The sequence below is a fragment of the Grus americana genome, chromosome 2 (assembly GCF_028858705.1).
Source record: "Grus americana isolate bGruAme1 chromosome 2, bGruAme1.mat, whole genome shotgun sequence".
Classification (NCBI taxonomy): domain Eukaryota; kingdom Metazoa; phylum Chordata; class Aves; order Gruiformes; family Gruidae; genus Grus; species Grus americana.
The window spans coordinates 123,055,555-123,077,269 of NC_072853.1; the positions used below are offsets into that span (position 1 = coordinate 123,055,555).

Below are 21,715 nucleotides of genomic sequence, written 5' to 3' on the forward strand. Positions count from 1 at the left end.
CTCACAGCTGAAGTTTGAAGGGTGCCCTCCCGTCCGGCAGGGAACCTGAGGCGCCCGCCGGTGCATCGTGGCAGGCAATGCGGAGTCAGCTGGCAGAGATTGTTGGGAGCCTGGAGGGGCACCCCAGGGTGACAGCCACCCGCCGTGGTTAACGGCTCGGGGACAGGAGGCGGGTTGATTAGTTGCTGGAGGATTTTTTTTTTTATCGTTGCTTTTTTTTATTTATTTTTGTATTTTATGTGGGTTCCTGGTGTTGTATGGAAGCGCTGCAGGCAGCCAGTGCCCAGCTCAGGAGGTGACCGCGTGCTGTGTCGTCTGTGGAAGGTGAAGCACACGAGGAGGAGCGCGTCGGACAGTGCTGCAGGACATGGTAAGATTTAGGGGTTTCCTAAGTGATGCTGGGTCTGCTCTGGGACACCAACCCCATGGGACAAGGTGCGAGGCCATGTCCTGCTGTCTCCATCATGGGAGCAAGTAGAGTGGGACCCCTCGGAGGGTCGGGGCACGGTGAGGCAGGCAAGACACGGATCTGCTCTGGCACGCGTCTGTCCTTAATAGCACTAAGGGTGGACAAAGCAGCAGTGCCTGGGGCTGCTGTACCTAAATGCACTGCTGGCTGCCAGGGAGGTGATTAGCTTCCTCAGCCGAAATCCTCCTTTTTCAAGAGCCTGGGTCACATCGCTTCAGGCAGGCGAGAGCATGGGGTGAAGGCAGTGAAGCACAGATAGAGTTGGAGAGCATGAAGAGCCCCTCTGTGCTTTCCGTGAAGAGCCCCTCTGTGCTTTCCATTTGGTCCTCCCAAAGCGCAGCACTTTCATCAAAAAGGTACAAAAAATCTGCCAGTTTGACAAAGGAAAATGCCTCCCTGGGAGAAATGTCATGTTTCCCCAGCGACAGCAGATTCCCCTGCATCCGCAGCACATTTCAAACCTTAGGGTGGTTTTCCATGTCTAGTTTTAGCACTCAAGATTGGGACATCCCTTGGCAACTGGTTTTAAGACCCATCCAAGCAAGCACAAGGCAGCTGAGCTGGGATGGGGTTCCCACCATTCCCTGTCACCTCCATGCTGACAGGGGACAGCTGGGGCATCACACCGGGGAGATTGCACCAGGGCAGAGGGCTCCATCTCTGCTCCGCTGCCTCAGCCCTTACAAAGTTTATGTCGGGCAGGGATTGCAAATACGTGTGATGGATGAGCTGGGGAGGCGCCTGGTGCTGCTGCCAGAAACTGATGCTTTGGTGTCATTGGTGTTACCAAAATGTTTTTGTGTTCTCAAGAGTGTGGTGATGACTTGGAATGACTGTGGGAGCAGTGGAGGAACCATGCCAGCCTTCACCCGCATTTGTGAGAGTGTGTGTGCGTGTGTGTGCGCGCGCGTGTGTATGGGGGGCCCTGATGTGTCCAGTGTGTGTGGATAGTTTCCATCCTACAATTGGCATAGGCTGTTTTGAGTTTCTTAATTAATGGACTTCAGCAGCAGGAAAAATAGGCAAGACTGGGGCTTTTGTCACCCATTTTGGGGTTGGAAATAATGCCTCCCTGTCAAAGAAAAAGGAAGGCAGCTCTCCCCACACCAGCCTTTCGTCCACAGTAATGCTTTTCCGTACGAGCCTTCACTATGAAGCCTTTCAAAGAGTATATAGCCTGTGCCAGGTTCCTGGTGTGGTCTCCCCTGCGAGAGCGGGGTATTCAGTTTTTGCCAGGATTTCCATTTTGCCTTGGCAAGGGAAGGTCTGGTCCTGCAGCCCTTTCCCTTTTGTGAGCTCCTGTATTGATTGCTTTGATTTCACCCGTCATTCAGGTTTGCTCTGGGCACCGCTCACCTGTGGGCAGCACAGTGATGGTCAAGAGAAATAAATTCAGTCTGTGCCCTAAGCTGATCATCTTGTTGCTTCATTTGCAGCAAAACCCTAAGTGAAATACTCAAAACAAATTTTTGACTTCTTTCAAAATCACCAGCAGGGTGACGGCTTGCAGAAAGCCAGAGAGATCCCAGCTGTGAGCTTCGCTGTTAGTATGGAGCGCGCGCTTCCAGCCGGCTGCTTGCCGGATCTGGCTGCTGTACGGGCCCGACCTGCCGGAGCAGCGAGGGCTGGGGGATGACTGCATTACAGAAACATCTTCTTTCTTCTGGTTTCAAAATCTGCCAGTGAGTAATTTCCAACCGCTCTGTCATTCGCCTAGGCAGTCTAAATAAGAGGGACTGATTACACTTTATTAATTCTCTGGCATAGATGCCAAATGCCTTAATTACCCCTTCTGTTTCAAATGCTGGGTAACTCCAGTCCCCCTGCAGCTATTTGCCTTGCCCTGAAGGAAAAGCCCTTTTCCTAAGAGCCTGCTCCCACCGGTGCTTTTGCCATGTGCGTGCTCCGCTCGCTCACCCTGTGGGGTTGGCTGGAAGAAGGAGAAGCGGGCTGGACGGCGGCTGCCGGCCGGCTTTGCCCAGGACGGGGTCTGCGGGACACAGGCAGCACGCAGAGCCAAGCGGCGAGCAGCTTTCTTCCCTTTTTTTTTTTCTCTTTAAGAAGTAATGGCTTAAACGGAGGAAAACAGGATTATCTTTCTGCAACTGAGGCCAGGGCTTGTCCGAACGATTCTGTTTTGAAGAAAGCCCCCAGGGCTGAAAGCCGCCCCCCCCCTCCCCCGCCCCGTCCTCCTCCTCCTCCCTCCCCTTTGGAATCCCACGAATGCACTTTCCTGCTCTCCAGGAAGGGAAAAAAACTGACAGCCAGCTCAGGGAAAACCAACCGGCCAACTTGGGCAACCTCTGCTGAAACACCAACACGGGAATCTGGCGCTGCCCCTCGCCAGCGCCGCCGAAATGAGTTTTGCGAGCCCCTGTCAGGCACCGAACAAGTGCTCCTGTTCCTTGGTGCTGGTTCACCGGTTAGAAATGAAAACTGAAAATAAGCGGATCAAAATCCCCCCTCCCTAACATATAGAAAAAAACCCCAGTAAAATAAATAAGATGAGACTGAGTGCCAAAATGTGTAAGAGTTTTAGCAGTGTTTCATGCACTCGTCAGCAGGATTGGTAAAGTCATCAAGACCGAGAAGGAAATAAAATTTGGTTTTATTTTAATGTGTTCCTCTCCATATTAGATGCAGCCCAGAACAAAAAAGATGTGGCTTTCTAGCACTTCTGCTCTCTGCTGCTGCTACGTGTAGAGGAGCTGAAGCAGTGGTGCCCCGCGGGGGATGCCAAGCCAAAGCTGGCGAGTGGCCCAGAGGTACAGCGAGAGAAGCTGGTTTTTTGGGGGGAGGGAGGTTGTGAGGTAGGGGATCAGTGGTGGCTCCCGGGTTCCTGCTCTTACTTCCCTGGGTTTGGGAATCCCACAGGAATCGTTAGCGTGAGCCACTTGCTGCGGCTGGAACCTAAGCGCTGAGGAGCGGGACTGACGATTCCCAAATGCCGCGGGGAACAAAGCCTATTGTTTTTCACCAGAAGAAACCCAGGTGTTTCGAGGCAGTTTGTGCGCGGGACTCGAAGGGAAGGAGTCCAGCCCGCAGGCCGCAGGCTGCTGCCCTCCTCCAAAGCATCCCCTGCACAACCCCGCACAAACAAAGGCAAGACTGTTCAAAATGAACGGGGAGCATGAAGCACAGATGTTGCACAAAGGCGAGCCACATCTGTTTTGCCGGGGAAGGGGCCCCCTTCTTGCTGTTTCAGCAGGCAGATGGGAAAGTTGCTCCAAAAACCTCTGGAGCTGAGTGCAACGGGCTGGCCGGGAAACGGGGACGAGAGGAGGGGAGAAAAGGGAAACCTGGCCGGATCCTGCACAGTGGGGGGGGGGGGGGGGCAAAGGGAGCAACGGTCACCCAAAACCGCTGCTCTTCCCCCCTTGATGTCCCTGCCAGGATTTCTAGGTTGTGCTGCTCTCCCATAGGTGTGAGGGTTAGAGGAATGAGCGGACAGAGAGGAGGGAAGGTGAGGAGGAGCTCCCTTGTCCCGTGATGCTAGCAGGGCAGTCGTGCATGCAGGGCTGCTCAGGCCCTCGCTGTCTCCTGTGAACATGAGCTGCTGTTTCGGGTCCGCAGCGACCCAGGTGGTTTGGGTGTAAGTTGGTATCACTAATATAAGGTTTTTAGTGGTGAAAAATAATGGAGATGTTTGCACATGTAAATGGCAGCAGACCCGTGCGTCTCAGGGACATGTCCTGAAGGACAACCAGCAATCTCTTAGGAGCTATATCTCCAAGAAATAGAAGACCCAGCTAAGTGCAAGAGTCTGCCATCAAAGTCCTGACTCTGAACTTAAGAGAAAGATGAGACATCTAAAATCTTTTATTTGCTTACTTTAAGCAGAAGAAGTATGGCATCCTGGAGACTGTTTATTTTTGTGGTGCTTTGCGTTGACTTCTGGGATTAAACCGGAGGGGTCCTGAGCTGCGCTGTACACAGCACTGGGACGAAAAGCGCTCTGTCCATCCCTCACAGAGCTGAATATTAACTTCCTGCAAGCCAAAAGATTTACACAGTGGGAGCGAGGAGAATTATGAATCTTTTCCTCAGTGACAATCACACAATTTAGGGGTAAGGACAGTGTCGTCACAAGAAGAGCAAGTCCCCGCTGGTACCATGCAGGGCTTTAGTCCATCCCAGGTGCAGGACATGGCGTGTGTCCTCTCTGGGTCCCCGCACGCGGCAGCCCTGCCCTTGACTGCATCAGCTGCACCCCGTAGTGCGGTGTCCTCCACCCAGGTGATGGCCATGCATCTCCTCCATGGTGTCCTCCATCTCCTGCCCCAGGTCCTCTGTAAAGATGCTGAACGGGATGTTTGGGATGCTGAGAGCGTTGCTGCTCTTGCAGGCTACTCCTGGGGGTTTTACGAGCCTGTGTTTTGGCCGTACTTGTTTGATCTGTAACTCAACTGGGACCAGCCAGTGCAATGGAAATGGCACTATTACGTACAAGTGCTGGGATTTTCTTGTTATGTAGAGCAGTTTCCAGCACTGACTGAAGATTTTGTTCAAAATGATCTTTCAGATGACAGGGTATGTGAGAAGAGCCGGGGCAGAGAAGCACCTCCAGCATGAAGTGCCTCCCAAAACCAGAAATAGTGGGTCTGGGTGGGGGGAATCAAGCAAGAAAAGGGATGTCTCATTCCTGAAAAGCAAAAAGCTCAAGGGGCTGACGCAGGGCCTGGAGTTGAAGGTTATTACTAGAGAGAGGCTGTGTGGCTCCAGGACTTCAAGGTTTTTATAGTTTGCTGCCCCAAGGCAGCAATAACTGGGAAGAAATGGGAAGGGAACATTATTTTAGAAGTTAAAGGAAGCACGTTGGCAGCATCCCTTTAAAGTCAGTGCTCGGAGTGAACGGTATCAACACCATTTCATCCCTTTGTGCTGCTGCTGGAGTGCCGTCCTATGCTAGCGCAAAGCATGCTTGACCACACATTATCCCCTTGAGGCAGAAGCTCTGCAGACTGTCCAAAATTTAGAAAAGTACAGCATGTTTTTAAAGTCTCATCCCGGGCAATTTAACTTGGCCATTTTCTGGTTTGGTTTTGGACATGCTGGTGGGAAGGCTTGTGTGCCAGCCACGAGGACTTTGCTGACTCTGCAGGGAAGGACCCGGCACCATGCGGCGATGTATTTGGTTTCCATCTCCTGGGCTTCAGCCGACCCAGCGTTCGCTGTGCGTACGGTTTGTGGGAGCACAGTCCCCTTTCCCACCTCCGCAGTGCCTGGCTTGGCCTTCCCACGCCACTCGTGAGGAGCAATGCATGGAAGCAGGTCTGCAGGGGCACCCTGAGCTGGCAGGCAATGCCTGCCTGCCGCATCCCTGCCCTGGGTGCCAAGCAGGGTGGCCTTCGGGGTGTCTGCAGGGTGCCAAAATGCAGTGGGGCCGTGTTCGTCCCCGCCTTGAAGGGCATTTTGGAGGAAAAAACCTGCATCCCTGGAGGAAACTCCCCCCCCCCAAAAGCTGGTGCAGGTCTGCTAGGAATTATGGCCACTTTGGTGGATTGTGAGACATCATGAAGGGTTGTCCTTTCTTTGCACCGCATGGTGATGCAGGTGCAGATGGGTGGTGGTGGGACCTGGTGCTGCACCCATGTGTGTGGGGAGCACAGCGGACCTGCCCTCCCCAGCAGCCGCTCTGAGCTGGAGCTCCTTTTGAGGCTGGCAGTCCTCATTTAATAGCTGTCTTTAGTAAATTCCCACCCTGCGAGCCACCTATCTTCCCCGAGCAGGATGATATAGGAAGGCACTTAAGCACTTGAATGATGGGCGACGGATGCTGCCAAGGATTTCCTTCTGCTCAGGCTCACCCAGAGCCGCTCTGGGGGGTGGAGGGGTTTTGTCTCCTTCCACATCCTCAGCACAGTTACGGGCTCCCAGCAGTGAGCTTAGCTTACGTGCCGTGCCCTTATGCACCAAAAACCTCCTGGATAAAACCAAAAGGAAGGGGCTGTTCCCCTCCCGGATCTGGTTGACGTACCCGCTCTCAGCCTCTCTCCCCAACACACCGGGAGCTGCCGCAAGCGACCACGTGTTGGGCACAAGGCTCTGGAGACGTTCCCGGAGGAGGTGGGCAGCCAGAGGAGGCTTCCCAGTAGCTTTTCAAGCAGTCTTTGTTAAAATTGGTCACGGCAGGCTGCGTCTCCTGCTGCCCAGGCAGTTTTGCGGTTCATTGGGCGGGCAGCGAGCACGGTGCGGGGAGGGTAAGTACAGTTCTGTGCGTCGTGAAAAATACCCCGCGCCCAGATAAATGCACAGACCTGCTTTTAGCCTGCTCAGTGGTGGCCTGGGGCGAAATCCTCCGAGCTCGGAAGCCTAGGGCAGGCAGCCGAGAGGGACACGACCATGGCCAAGCCATCCCGGCTCCCTCGGGTACCGCTTTGGGATGATGGGATTTGCTGCTGGAGGAATCTGGCGATGCCGACGCAGGGGCAGGAGAGGTTGTCTGGATGCCAGAGGAAAGCAGGGATGAAACCCACTTTTAAAAGTCACGTATTTTCATGGCATCTTTCTAGGCTTAGGGCTGTTTTTTACATTCTTGGATAATGAAGTTTGGGGTTTGTTTTTCTTTTCTTTCAAGCTCGACAAAGCCAATTTGATGCACTTTGAAAAGAAATTGAAACCAGGCTTCTCTGCTTCAAATTCTTCCAAGGTTCAAGCGTCCTGGGAATATAATGTCAAGGATCCCCCCGCCCCCCAACCACACTTAGAAAGTTTTCTCCCCAGGCAGCCAGGCTGCACAGGCTCTCCACCGTGCCTTCGGGAGCCCGGGCTGTATGTCCCTGGTGAGTGAGGATATATATTGTTGACTTATTGGCATCCTGGAACAAGCCATACCTCTCTTAAGCCTTTTTATGGGTTTTGCCTGTAGCTTGCCTGCTGGGAAATGGACCTAATTTCTGGAGAAGACGTGCTGTGCTGTCAGTATGTCAGACTGGCAAAGCAGAGCTGTACGTATGGTTTGCATTTCAGGCTGAATTGAAGCCATAGCTTAAACTGCAGCATTTTTTTTTTTTTTTAACAGCATGGGCTCAGAGAAAGTCTCTTGGAAAAGCATTTACCCTGGGCTTGTAAATACAGTATTATTTCTGCAATGTTCTATCATCTAGATTATTATTAAGCTTGCAGTATCGACTGCCAGAAATACACAGAGACTGTACTTGCACTTTTTTTTTTTTCTTTTTATTGTTGATGTGGCAGGAAAACCCTCCACAGGGCTGGGGAAGGGAGCCTGCGGTAGCCCTCACCCAGCTTCACAGTGCAGGATTTTAAGCTCGGGGTGGGAAAGAAATGAAGCTCTAACTTGCGGCACCCATACCCGAGGTCGCTGACAGAGAAGACAAAGTGGATTTGGGCAGCAATGAGGCTTTAACCATTTGGTCTGTAAACTTGACTTGACATTAAAACCCCGGCAATGGTTGCCATCCATTTGGCATCCTCTGCTCTCCAGCTGTGGAGTAAAAAGGACTTTTCCTGCAGTATTTTCCAAGGTTCTCCAAATGACCCACATACACCTCCCCCCAGGACATTTGGATTTTTGGCAGCCAGGCTCTTTGCATGCCCAGGGACGGTGTAAACGACTAAAAGGTTATTATCAGGGGTGTAACAAAACCAGTCACCCTGCAAATCCTCCATGCAAAAGAAGGTTATGGGGGGGGTTTGGCAAGGGTGGGGTGGGCTGTATCTCTCCAGAGGGGTGGGACTGGGGAAGTGCTGGGACGAGTACCCCGGGAAGCTCAGACTGGGGAGGGAACTCTGCTGAACGCAGATGGGAGTATTGAGATTTACAGTTAATCCTGTCCGTAGATGTCATTGCAGTTAATTCAGCATTCTTTGAAGCTGGAGAGGCAGACTGTGAAGGACTTATGGTGATGACTTGGAAGGAGTAAGGATATCAGGATATCAGGATCTGGCCTTTTTATGCTGCAGCCTTATTTTACTATGGTTAAACTGTGATTTAGACACAGCACTTCCCTAAACTCTTGCTCAGGATGCCAGACCTGGGTTGCGGGTGCTTGGGAATAAACGTGCATCCGCACTCTGCAGGACTTGCTTGAAATCCAGGGCATGAAGGTTTTGGGTAGCTGAGCCTGGGTGCCACCTGTCTCAGTTGGCATTGGCTGTGGTTCCACAGCAAATCATTATCCCATCCAAGCGGGAGAGAGCTGGGGAAGCATCACAACCAACCATTTGACAGAAGTCCTGCTGCCCCTCGGGGCTGCTCGGGGGTATTCATGCTCATGCCCTGCCTAGAGAGGGGCCTAAAGCAATAATTTAGGGACAGTTAATACCAAGCTTTGAATAACCCTGCCTGTGATGTAGGACAGGACATCGCTCTCTGAACAGTCTCACCCTGGACCAACTCCTCTTCACCCTGGGGCTTTAAGGGAGAGCTAAAACAGGGGGTCCCCCGGCAGGTCCCAAAGCCCTGCACCAGAGCGCCCTGGCTCCCAGCAAAGGCTGGTGTAAGTCGCGTGTGAGCAAAGAACTTGGCCCGGCGGATATATTTTGCTGCACTACATCGCATTTCAGGGAGAGAAAAAATTAAATGAGAGTTATAAACTGAATCACTCCAAATGCGCTATCGCTAGCTCTCACAAGCTGCGTTAAATCTGCTCACTCCTTGAAAGGGAAAAACCCCATGGCTGCTGCCAGTGAGTTGGTGGCTTTGTGGCTCCTCTTATCCACCTCGGCTGATGTAGTGTCTTTGGGAGGGATGTCGCTCCACACCATGGGGCCATCTGAAGCAGCCTCGCTGCGGTGAGGGCACGAAACCTGATGGATTTTAGGATAGTGCTGGATCAGCTTATGAAGGGGCTCACGTGCTGGGGTCACCTGGGGCAGCTCCTCTCGCGGCCGCAGTCATGCCAGTGGTGGGTCCCTGTAGCCGGTGGGAGCCTGCGGTCCTAAAAGCCCCATAGCTGGAAATGCTTCTGCTGGCCCAGCTGCCTTCTGGAAGTCATTCTGGCTGCTGGCTCTCACCCCTCCCCCCACCCTAGCTTTTTAGCTCCTTTTTTTTTTTTCCCCCAAGCTTTTCCTCCTATAAACAATCTCTTATCCCTTCTTTGGCAATATATTGTCCCGCTGTGTCTGCCATGGATATACTTGTGCTTCCAAAATAAATAATTGCAAAAAAATGTGTCTATTTGAACATTGCTTTGACTTCCAACGAGGATTTGAGCCACTTGGAAATGCCTGTTGTAAAGCAGAGAAATGATGCCAAGGTGCCTTTTGCCGCTCCAGCCCCCCGAAGTGTGTTAGACCACCCGAGCCCAGGTGAACGTGGCATGAGTGCAGTGTGGCCTGGAGATGGGGTGGGCTCGGAGGTTGTCCCAGCGCTGTCCCATCATCTGCTTCCCTCCATCTCACCCCGACCGGGAAGGTGCTGTGCTCAGGGCAGCCCCAGCGCTGTGTGCATGGGACTGCTTCAGGCCAAAGGGGAGATTCGCGCTTAGCAATGTGCGGAGACTTGCACAGTATTTGCTCGTAACTGCCTTTCCAGCCTATATAATTTTTATAGTGGCTCTTCAAAGTAGAAAGTATGACTTTGGGGTGGGGGGGGAAAGCTGTGTGTATGAAGATATATACATCAAAACTTGGTAGTACCAGTTCCTTAGTGCTGGGAATCAGAATATTTTGGGTTTTAGATATAGCAGTTTGCATCCTTTTTAAATATAGGCTGCCACAGCCCCTGACTGGCACCTGGAGCTGTCTTGCTTTCGCTGGACGTCGCAGTGGCAGAGCTCCAGAGGCCGTGTCTCGTCACGCATTGAGATGTCCCACGAACGAGGACATGGGGATCCGGGTACAGGTTCAGTGTGCAAGTGGGATAGGAACCTCTGAGGATGCCCAGTGTAAGGTCTGGAGATAGAAACCCCTTAGGAACTGGAAAGCATTCACATCCAGCCAGGAACTTGCTCTGGTATGGTCTATTTTTCTTCTTTTTTTATTTTTAATTTCTTGAGTCTTTAAAGCAAAATATTTGACCATGAAGAATTCATCACCCATAGGGTGACCCTGTACATCAGCGCTGTGGATATGGCAATGGCTATGGCGGGTCAGCCCTTGCTCTGACCGGCTTCTGAAGGGACTGTGGCTAATTCCTGGCACGAATCGTGCCGCCAGCCGTACCTCTCCTGCTACAGTGCCGCGGAGGCAGCGAGCGCCTGGGGACCGCCTTTCCCAGGGAGCACACAAGCAGAGGGGCTGCTCCTCCAAACTTATTGAGAGCTCTGCCTGGGGCAGCGGGCACACAGATCTGGGGGATCCTTGGCCATAGCCCCGTGTGGGGATCCCCACTAACGCTCTCCCTTTCTCTCCCCGCAGGCCCAGCGACCATGGCGAAGGACGGGGCTGAAGCTCCCCACCCCGGCAGCCCTTGGGGTGCTGCTGGCCCTGGCCCTGCTGGCCCTCGCCCACCTGCCCCCACCGCCAGAGCGCTCCCCCCACCCACTGCCAGCATCGTCCCCTCCAGGTCCCCAGTGGCAGGCGGCTGCCCCCCTACCTGGGGGACGAGCCCACGGTGAGAGGCTCCCCATACCCCCCACTCACCTGCATCGGGACCAGCCCCCTGGCCGGGGCAGGAGGCGGTGGCAGGGGATGGTGGGGGATACTCCCCCGTGGCTCTCTGACGACGACCTCCAGAAGATGCAGCTGCTGGCCAGAGGGCAGGTGGTCTCCAAAACCCGTGTCCCAGCCCATGGGCAAGTTCTGAGAGTGGGGCTGCGGGCTGTGGGGGATGCCGAGGGAGACGCCTTGCCAGCCAGCCCAGAGGAGGATTGCCAGGATGGGCGCTGTGGGCTCATCAAGCGCCCCAGGGATCTCTACGAGGTGCTGGCCTTCCACCTGGACAGGGTGCTGGGGCTGAACCGCAGCCTGCCCGCCGTGGCCCGGCGCTTCACCAGCCACCTCCTGCCCTACAGCTACACTAATGGCTCCCTGCGACCCATCATCTGGTGGGCGCCCGACCTCCAGCACCTGGAGGACGCCAACAATGACCAGAACTCCTGCGCCCTGGGGTGGCTGCAGTACCAGGAGATGTTGCGGCCCCACAGAGCGACACTTGTGGCTGGGAATGCTCCCTGCTCCAGCATCCCACGTGGTGAATGGAGCCGCCTGGCCCTCTTCGACTTTCTCCTCCAGGTAGGGCTGAGGTGATGGAGACCACCTGTCCCACCAGCTGTGCCACCTAGGTCCCCCTGTGCCTGTGCCTGTCTTGTCTGACCGTGGTCTCCTTCTCTGCGGGGCTGCATAAGCTGCAGTTTCTTGGGATATATTTTTACTTGTTAGCTAATGGGGAGCAGCAGACCTTTGTGCAGAAGCAGTTTGGTCCAAGCATGGTCCGTGCTTGGGACTTTGCAGGGGGAACACAGGCAGGTTTTGGTCTCACATGGCCAAGCTTTCTCCCGGTGCGGCTCCGTTAGCTCTGCTTCGCACGGATGCCGGCAGTGGTTTGGGATGGGACATCCCTAGGGACAAGCAGTGTGTTCTGCATCAGCCCCATCAGATCCATCTCCGGGGATATGCTGCTGGCACTGGAAATCAGGAGACCTGCCCCTTCGTACGGCACTGCTTTCCTCCTCCTCCTCCTCCTCCTTGGGATTAACAGTGCTTAATCCTCTGTCTGGAAAATCATACCCTGCTGCTACGAGGGATTATGACAGCGTCCCAGAGAGTTATCATTTCTTAGAGGGCAGCTGTAAGGAGGCAATAGTGATTTCTATGGAAAAAAGCCTGTTTAGGCACCTTGGGGCTGGAGCTTTGGTTTTTCAGACAAGGGGAAACCACCTGAAAGGGCAAATATTACAATAAAAAAAGGAAGTGAAGAAAGAAAGAAAAAAAAAGACTATTAAAATATGTGTTTTCATTATTCTCTCTCTTGCTTTTTTTTTTTTTTTTCTGGCAAAGCCTGACCATTAATCTTTATAACCTCAGACTATGGCTGGCAGGGGCGGAGCAGACCTGGCTGGGCTTGGAAATATTTTAGCTGAAACAGCCAGAGAAATGAGAAGATTAACCAACCCCCCCCTTCCCTTCCCCAGGCCAAAATACCATTGAGTGCAATGGAAAGGCTGAGTCTCCAGGAGAGAGCATCTAGTTTTATGGAGACTTTCCCTCAGAGGGCCAAAGCAGCGCAATGATAAATCCAAGGGCAATCCACAGGTTTTCCTCAATGACTCCAATGAAATCCTCCCATGTGGAAAAGCCACGTAAAGATGAAGAGTCACCAAGTCAGCAGGATGTTATGGAAGTGAAATAGCATCCTCCAGAAATGGCTTTAGCCTCTCACAGCCCTTGCTGGGGAAGGAGAAGCTGCAAGCTTTGAGCCCTGCTGTACATTGAAATCTTGGTTGTTTCCTTCAATTAGCCTTAGAATTAGGTTGCTTCTCTATCGATTTCTCTTGGTGTTTGCCATAAGGGAATGCCCCTCTTGGTGCGAAGCTTTACCAGGTGCAAAATGCCGAGCCCGGCGGAAAGGGAGCAGCTGCTGATGGCTTTGTCCTGCACTTTAAAGAGAGCCAAAGATGCGTCAACTCCAAAGCTCTGCACCCATGTCCCTGCCCTGTGACACCCCCTTCCCAGCTGGGAGGGGAGAGCAAGGCAGTTTTCCTTGGGGGAAGTTGTCCCAGACTGAGGCATGGCTGGAAAATCCTGTCAGACTTTCCCCAGGAGATGCTCTGGGGCAGCCAAGCTTCACGGGGGACCAAAGAGGGGCTGCAGTGGAGCTTGTCACTGGTTTGAGCTTGGATGGGAGAAGGTGTGGCTCACACATTTGTGTTCCAGCAGTGAGACCTAGTGTCCTGTTCATTAGAGGTGTTTAGGCTCTGGTGAAGAGAAATTAATATAAATGATCCAGGGGGAGGGAGGGGTCATCAACATGTCAGCAATACTCTCAGCATCTCCACAGCTGGCTGGTCCATCTTCTGTGGCCCCACCTGGACACCAAGTCCAGCCTGCACTTCACACCTCCACGGGCCCAGCACCGATCTGCCTTGGTTTCACAGGCGCTTGTGGGCACGTGAATGGAGGCCTGAGCGCATTTAATGGCTCTGTAAATCATCTCAGGTTGTCTTCACCTTCTGTGCAGCCTGGAAAACATCATAGCAGGTGAGAGAAACTGGTGCGCTGAGCTTTCCGGTAGGTAGACCAAGGTGATGTGTGAAAGAAATGTGATATTTTCTTTCATTTCAATGTGTTTTGTGTCAAAAGACGTTCTAGCACTTTTAATTGGTGGGTCTCCTGATGGAGAAATGCTGACCCAAGTGCTCCATTAAACCTCAGGAAACAGATTTGTTGAGGGGCTCCAGTGTGGAATTAATCTTGCTTCTCAAAGGGTTATGAATATAATGGTCATGGAAATCAAACTTTTTGTTTCCTACAGCATCTTCTCCAGTGCTTGATTAGTGTTTGGATTCAGACAGAACTCCCTCTTGAGGCACAGCCTGTAGTTGATAAGTTTTCCTCATTATCAGGGTGAGGGGAATAGGCTATGGGTCACTTGGCTTCCATCTGGTCATCATCACTTGTAGATCACCCCAGGCTCCCCTGAGACTTGCTCCAATGGAAACCTGAGACCTGTTCCAACCACCTCCCAGCAGCTCCAGGAGCATCTCTGTACCCTGCGCCCTGGCTCCCGGGTTGGCACCAGCAACCCTGAGCAAGCAGGCGAGTTGCATGCCTTTGTGCTCCATCCAGAAACTGTGTTTATTTTATATATATTTATAGAAGATTATATATATATATGGGGTATTTTTTCTGTAAGCAGGCCTCCGGAGCTGGAGGTGGTGAGGCAGCCCCCCCTGCACAGCCGTAGCAGCACGCAGCCCTGGGAAGGGCTGTCAACAGCCAGGGAGGTCCTGTCTGCCCCACAGTCCACCGCAGAGGATGCTCTGGCTTCTTCCGACAAAGCTGAGGAAGCTTCGTGAATACCGAGGCAGAGTTACTGAAGCTGGATCTGACAGAGATTTATTTCTTTTAAAACTCCCTCGTCCCTCCAAGGATGCGGGTGAAACACTAGAAGCTGCCAAGCAGCACCGGGGTCTCTGCAAGGATTTGGGGTGGGAAAGGAAGGGCTTGACAGCCTTGACAACACAGAGCTTTAGCAGTGCCTGCAAATAATTAAACACAAATGTGGTTAAAACAAGTCACCGTGGCCCAACTTAAATGTCAGGCATGCTCTGTGTAATGAAGGCATTGCTTTTTCCCTTGCAGATCCTTTTCCATTCATCTTCTTTCCATTGAGAGCTGCTCAGGTTACTGTAGGGATGGATGGAAGACCGTATACGAGCGGGGAGCCAGATGAAACCATCATCCAGTGCACCAAGGCTCACTCTGAGAAAAAAAAAATTAAAAAAAATCTCTTTTTGAGGTTTCAGATCCTAAATTTCCTTGGATGCTCTTGGGGATTTTTTTTTTGCATTCAATGCCGTATATGCCTTCCCTTGGTTTCAGCTGGAAGCACAACCCGTTCTCTCTTTGCAAATACGGAGTATGGAAATACCCAGCACGGAAGGTGTCTGAACTCCATCAGGAAAGCCTGTCACCATCACCTTCATCGGTCGCTCGTCCAAGCTGAGGGGGTTTTGCAAGTCACCTCAGCTTCTGAGTGCTTCCCTGCCTCTCTCTAACTCAGTGGTGTATGCGGCTTTTCCATCCTATGCCTACTGAGGATCCTTAGAACCTTTTTATTTTCCTCTGAGCAAGAAAAGTTTACAAATGGACCTCCCCGCCCTGGGCACATATCTCTGCTAAGGTCCTCAAATGTCTCCTGCAGGTTTATGACCGCCTGGACCGCTACTGCTGTGGGTTTCAGCCTGACCCCTCAGAGCCCTGCGTGGAGGAGATGCTCCACGAAAAGTGCCGAAACCCGGCAGAATTGGTCCTGGTCCACATCCTGGTACGTTTCCCAGGGGCTTCTCCGGGGCTAAGGTGAAAATGCCTGGGAGGCCCTTGCAGGTCATGCTGCAGCAAGGGGGACGTATAGTGTTTCGTGGTCTGTGGTGGGAGGTGTGCCTCGGCACAGAAGGACCTGGGCTTTGGCAGCTGCTGGCCCGCAGATGCTTTCGGGATTATTCAATGCATTAAAAAAACAGTCTAAACTCCCAAAACGGTGACTCCCTGCAGTAAGCAAACTTCTCCTTCCCATCCCGCTGGCAGGTCCGGAAGAGTGCACCATCCCGCCTGGTGTTCATCGACAACGCGGGCAGGCCACAGCACCCCGAGGAGAAGCTCAACTTCAGGCTCCTGCAAGGCATAGACAGGTAGGAAGGGCGATGTGCACCCTCCTGGGGACATGTCCCGGGCGAGGGCTGAGCTTGCACACGTGGGATGGGATGGACAGCAGCCCTATGTGCGCACACCTTCGTGCCACCCCTGGCCTCCCCGGTCAGGCACCCCTGTGAAGCGGGGCCACCTCCCACCCAGGACAGGGCAGGTGGGTGGGCTTGCAAACCCATCACGCATGCCCCTGCCCTGAAACTGGCTCTTCATCCTGCTCTGGGTGGCTCATGGCAGTCTCCAAAGCGTATTTTCCCTTCTCTAATTGGCAGCTGCACAAAAATAATGAATAATCAAGTATTTCAGCATTTCTTCCACGGTTGCCTGTCAGGCATTTTGGCGCGCTATCTGCCCCTTGATTTGTAGCTCGTTTGGATCTGTTTCTGATGGAGCTCACAGTGGGCAGAATTTTAAGCAGGAGGCTCCTCACCCCACGTTCCTCTGGGTGGACATGTATTTCTTCTTGAAGCACGAGGGTGCCCTGCTGCTGCCTTCCTCCCCGCTTGGCCTTCCCTGGGTAACCCCTTCCCTCCCTCTCCCTTCTGTTTCTCCTCTGCAGCTTCCCGGCGGCGGCGGTGGCCACGCTGCAGTCGGGCAGGTTGCAGAACCTGCTGCTCGAGTCGCTGTGCGTGGACCGGGAGCTCTGGGAGAGCCAGGGAGGTGCCGAGGGCCTGAGACCCCTGCTTCGGACCATCGACAGGCGGGCACGCGTCCTGCTGCGATACATCCAGGAGCACAACCTGACGGTGTTCGGGGACTCGCTGCACTGAACCAACCTCCGGCCGGCACAGCGTGCCTGCCTTGCAAATCCCGGTGGTGACAGATACACCTCACAGCCTCGGCATGGGTGATGTGAGGCTGCGTGTGGGTGCTTGCCTCTCAAAAAGGTGTTCCCCCCCCTCCCTTCTTTGTAGGATGCCCTGGAAAAGGTGATGGGATCGCAGGGATTAGGAAAGAGGCAGGAGAGACGTCTCCTGAAACAACCCACAACTGTTTGAGCAAGGCAACATTTATCAAGTGATGGTCTCAGCATGGATTTTCAAAGGAGGGGCACATCCATGAGATTTTTTTTGGGTGCCTTCACCCCCTCCACCCCAGCAAGTTTTGAAAAAGGGGGGCTTGGACAGTTGAACAGCCTATGGGGACCCTGGGAAGGGTTAAAGAAGCGATGAGAGGCACTGCTCAAGGCTGGGGGAAGTCACTGGCAGTCTTTCCGTGGCTTGCACTGGGCTTTTTTGATGATGCCTTCACTGTTTCCAACACATTACAGGCAGAGAGGCTGGAGTGGCGTGGGGGAAAGCAGAGGGGAGCTTTCTAAGTGGATTAAGCAGGGACAAGTCATCTGAGCTGAGCTCTTGTCTTTCCCCCCACGGAGGAGGTGATGTGTGCCTGGCAGCGGGTGTAAACCACTGCCCAAAGCCGGGGCTAGGCAGGTCCCCGCACCGCAGGCAGCGCCTGGCAGCGGCTGCCCGTGGCGCCGTCCCCGTGTGCCGTGTGCTGTGCGCCGTGTGCCGTGTGCCATGTGCCGTGCTTCAGCAGGGCTGGGCTGCTGCCAAGGTGCATTTTGGTTGTGGGATTTGAAGGTTTCAATCGCTCGCTCGCTCTTTCCCTTCGCTGTCAGGGGTTTAAAAGGCAAACCTACCCCGAGCTCTGCTGCTCGTGAAAAGCGCTCCTTCCTGCTCTCTTAGGCACGGCTGCGTGAAAATCTTTCCAAGGCTTGCAGAAAAAAAACCTTCTAACAAAAATGCCAGGCTATTTCTGCATAATGCAATTGAGTGCAAAATGCTTTCTGAGCATGCTGGCACCTCCAGCAGAGCCCATCCCGCTCCTGTCACCTCCTCAGGCTCTCGCCCAGCAGCCCACTGTTGATGGGGCACAGCAACATCCCAGACAAGCAAGTCCTCAAGTGTCAGGGCCGAGAGAAAATTCAAAAGCAAAATGAACAGGAGGAAAAAAGATACAGGGACGGGCCCTGTCAGAGCCTCTCTCGCTCTCCGTGGCATGTTTCCCTCTTGAGGCATGCAGTCAGTGCTTGCTTGCCAGAAGCAGCCGGCTCCCAGCCTCTGGGCTGGTGGTTTGCCACCAGGAGAAGGCTTTTTAAAGGGGCCTCAGGGAGCACTCCTCCATTTCTCCAGCGCTACAGGTGGAGCCTCCATGCTTGAGGCACCTCAAGTCACTCATGCCCTTGGAAAGTCTTGGTGAGACTGGCGTGGGCGCCCAAGCTGCGCTGCTGTCCTGTTGTCCTAGTTTTGGAGAAAACGGCCACCCATGCAGTGAGAGAGGCAGAAACGTCGGGCATCGATGCCTTCCCCACTCCATCCCTCGCAGCACCATCTCAGTTTTAGAGCCTTCAAGGGCATACTTTAACACCCATGCTCATAAGGACAAGCAATCACCCTTTTTCCCTTTTCCTCTTGCTGAAGAGAAGATGAAGCGAGCCATGGGTGACATGAAGCAACAAGTTCGAGCGCTCTCAGAAAACATCAGCACTCAACATCGTGGGCGCATCAGCATCCAGAGCATCAGCAGTATCATCTTCCTGGAGTGCTGCCCTCCAGTTAGCCACGGAAAGCCTTCTCCCCCAGCACTCTCTCCAGCCCATGAGTTATCACCCCGTTTGCCGCGCCATGGGATGGAGGACTGCTGGGGAAGCCCCACGAAAGCCCACCTCATGGGGATTCATTATGGGGAGGTGAGCTTAGCCTGTAAGCATAGAGGAGACCAAGGTAACTCATCCTGGGTCCTGTGAAAAGCCAGGCACAGGCACAGCCTTATATGAACAAACGAGACTAATAATGTAACATAATTAAATCCAGAAAAATATGGTGTGAAAAGCTACGTGGTAACAAGAGCATTAGTTAGGATGCGTAGCATCAGTCATAGCCTTGTTTTTCTCATTAAAATGAGAAATTTCATTAAAAGAGAGATTTTCATCCCATGTAAGCCAAGTTCTCAGCGAGAAGCGAGAGGAAGGTGGGGCACTGCGTGGTGGCCAAAGCTGTTGACTTGGCTGTGCTGGAACAGCAGCGTTTGCCTTGCCTCCAGTTGCATCTCTTGCCTCCGGTTGCATCTGCTTGACCTTAACATTGCACAAGGTAGTGGGGATTTTTCTAGGGTTTTTTGCATTTCTTTAGTTGTAACATGTGACTTTGCTGGCGAAACACATATGGGAACATGTGTAAGCAGTTACGCACGTGAAAAAAAAAAAATAGCTCTTGATTTAACAAAGAGCCATGTATGGATAAATGAGAGAAGCAAAAGCCATGATCTTGCTGAGACTGATCATTAGTCTCCTCTAATTAGTCATTTTTTCCATGGGCTTGCCTATGTAGCCAGCAAAGCGTGCAGGCTCTGAGCTGTGGTCATGGCCGTTCAGAGAAATCCCGTGGACTGCTCTGGCCGTATCAGCCTCTACCACGTAGTGTCGGGTTCGGTGTGCTCCAGCTGTGAATGTGTCATAATGCAGTTTTATGATGCAGTTGTAAAAATTCACTCGGGGCCGTGCTTGACAAAGAAGAGCTCATCTCAGGAGTGATCCTGTTTTAACCAGATTTCACTGGGCATCGTCACGGATCCTGCTGGGGTGGGGTAACAGAAAAAGGACATGGTCTGAGCTGGCTGCGGAGCTGGGCAGAACTGCTTTGGCTTTAAGAAGGCAGCAGCAGCAGCTAAGCAAGCAAAAGAACTGTGGAGAAACAAGTTAAGTCACCTTCCTTTGGCTTGCAATGCTGAGCAGAGGCAATTTCGGTCCCAGCAGAGGCAATTAAATGCAACCACCATCCTACCAAGGATGCTCTTGCTAGCATCGCTGGTGACGGGATGGAGGAGAGCAGCAGCAAGGAGCCAAGACCTTTGGGAAAGTGAAGCCGTCTGCATGTGAGTGCCCCGGGGGCCCAGCAGCACGGGCACGAGGCACCGCTTGCTCCGCGCGTCGCCCCAAAAGACCCATGGCGAAAGCCTGATGCAGCCATCTTCCGCCTTTGCTCTTCCCTTTGTCACGTCAAGAGCTGCCGGGAAAGCCCAAAGCCCCTAAGGTTCTCCCCGAGGTGGCAGGCAGTGCTCCCACGGGGGCTCCTTGCAGGAAGGCATCCCTGCAGCACCCTCACATGTTTGGCACCGTGGGAATATGCTGCTCGCTGCCAGCGCTCAGGGAGTAGCATCTGAGAGCACGGGCACGCACCCTCGCAGGGCTTAATGAAGAGAAGATTCTTTCCTCCCACAGTGAGCCAAGCGGCATGATCTGCGTTTAACAGGCCTCTGGCTGTGCACCCCCCTTCAGCTGGCAGAAAACAGGGCTGGGGGAAGGAAGGCTGGGGCCAAATTGGTTCCAGCCAACTGAACGCAAGCACACGCGTGCGTGCACGCAAACACGTGCGCCACCCCACCCATGTGTGTGTATGCACCCGCCCACCCACCGCCGTGCAAGCATGCACCCAGACATGCAGGTAGCATGCGCACACATGCATGCACACCCCTCCCATGCACACCTGCACACAGACACCCACCCAGGACCCCCCCCCCCCCCGACACAGGCACACTACTCCTTTTCAGCCTGTTCTTACCTCCCCCAAAGCCGGTGACCCCCAAACCCTCGCCAGCAGCCTGCTCCAGCGCTTTGCTGGCCTCACCCTCCATGAACTAAATGCTTTTTTGCTGCATTTAAGGGCCACTTCTTGAGCTGCCTGTTGTGGCCCCAGGACACCAAAAAACCCTTGCAGCAGCCCCGTACAGACCTCGCAGAGCAGCCTGAGCACCCACGGAAGCACCCACTGGCTGGGGACCACATCAGTGAGGTAGCACTCGGGGGTGGCACTCGGACACCCCACAAGATGCTTGGCAAAAACTGCCCAAGCGTCCCCATGCCCACGTGGGGGAAGAATGGGCTGGCTGCTGCCTGAAAAGGCGAGAGCTAGCAAGTAAATCCAAATTTATCGTTAAATCGCTGGATATAAAAGTAATCTGGCTTTTAGAAAGCAATTTATTTATGCTTTCAGTACTTGCTTAAATATTTATGCAGAAAAGGAAAAAAAAAATCCACTCTGACATAGGACTATCGTTGTAGTGACAGCCTTTAAGATTAATGGAAGTAAATTAACTTGACGTTTTATTTACATCCAGCAAAGCAATAGATAAACTCTCCTTGTGATGGATTTTCTTCATTAGTTGGGCGAACGCCTAAGGTACAGCTTTTGACATTGTTTCTTCCGAGCAGTTAGACAAACAGTTTATCAAAAGAGCATAAAATTGTCAGGAAACAAAGCAGATTAATGACCAGTAAAGGGAAGATCATTGAATTTATGATATAAGTAGCAGTACTACTGGAGCCTAAGGAATGGCTTATTAGATAAGCGACATGTACACACACGGAGAAGCGCTGAGCCCCCCTGAATCCGCCACCCTGGCAGTGGCTGCTCCCCAAATTGTCCCTTCATGGGGGATCTCTGCACTGAGGCTTCATCTCCCTCCTCCTTCCCGCCCCTTAGGTCCGGGTTTATTCTGTAATTCTCTCATTAGAGCTTATGAACATATTATTTCCTCCCAATTAAAAGCCTCTTAGACTGGAACGGCTTCAAGGAAGATAACCTTGTCTTTGTGTCTGCGCAGCAATAACGGTTTCCGCAACCTAATTCGGTGATTTTGGCTGCTATTACAGCAGCGATAATCATACCAATAACAACAACAATAATCTATTGGACTTCTCCGGTCTTTTGATTCTTTAGGAAAAAAAAAAAAATCCCCCAGCATTAGCAGTTTATGGATCCCATATGGCTTCTCTAGCAATTACCTCTGGAATGATAATTAGCTGTCAGATAAGGCAAATGGGAGAAAAGAGACTGGGAACCTGGGGGGAAGGAAACCTTCCCTGCGATGGCAGAGGGGCTGTGCTTGCGGGTGTCTGAGGTCTCTGCCCCCCCCCTCCCCGTCCCTCCCCCCAGGCATGGGCTCAGGTTTTCAAGCTGCAGAAGAGAGGCT

The 21,715-nt window shown here is 52.9% G+C and overlaps 1 protein-coding gene across 1 annotated transcript; it reads left to right on the forward strand.

Moving 5' to 3' along the window:
* Positions 1-11: 11 nt before the first annotated feature.
* On the forward strand, positions 12-21,322 carry GASK1A (golgi associated kinase 1A). The gene is made up of 5 exons (XM_054818488.1): positions 12-370; positions 10,793-11,608; positions 15,240-15,362; positions 15,623-15,726; positions 16,302-21,322. Exons 1-5 carry the CDS (start codon positions 368-370, stop codon positions 16,510-16,512), a joined length of 1,257 nt encoding a protein of 418 aa, XP_054674463.1. The 5' UTR covers positions 12-367; the 3' UTR covers positions 16,513-21,322.
* Positions 21,323-21,715: the final 393 nt, after the last annotated feature.

Excerpts from the sequence above, each read along its gene's own strand:
- GASK1A (XM_054818488.1), top strand. Across the intron at positions 15,363-15,622 it reads TGGTCCTGGTCCACATCCTG|GTCCGGAAGAGTGCACCATC; the intron begins GTACGTTTCCCA and ends TCCCGCTGGCAG. Across the intron at positions 15,727-16,301 it reads CTCCTGCAAGGCATAGACAG|CTTCCCGGCGGCGGCGGTGG; the intron begins GTAGGAAGGGCG and ends TCTCCTCTGCAG.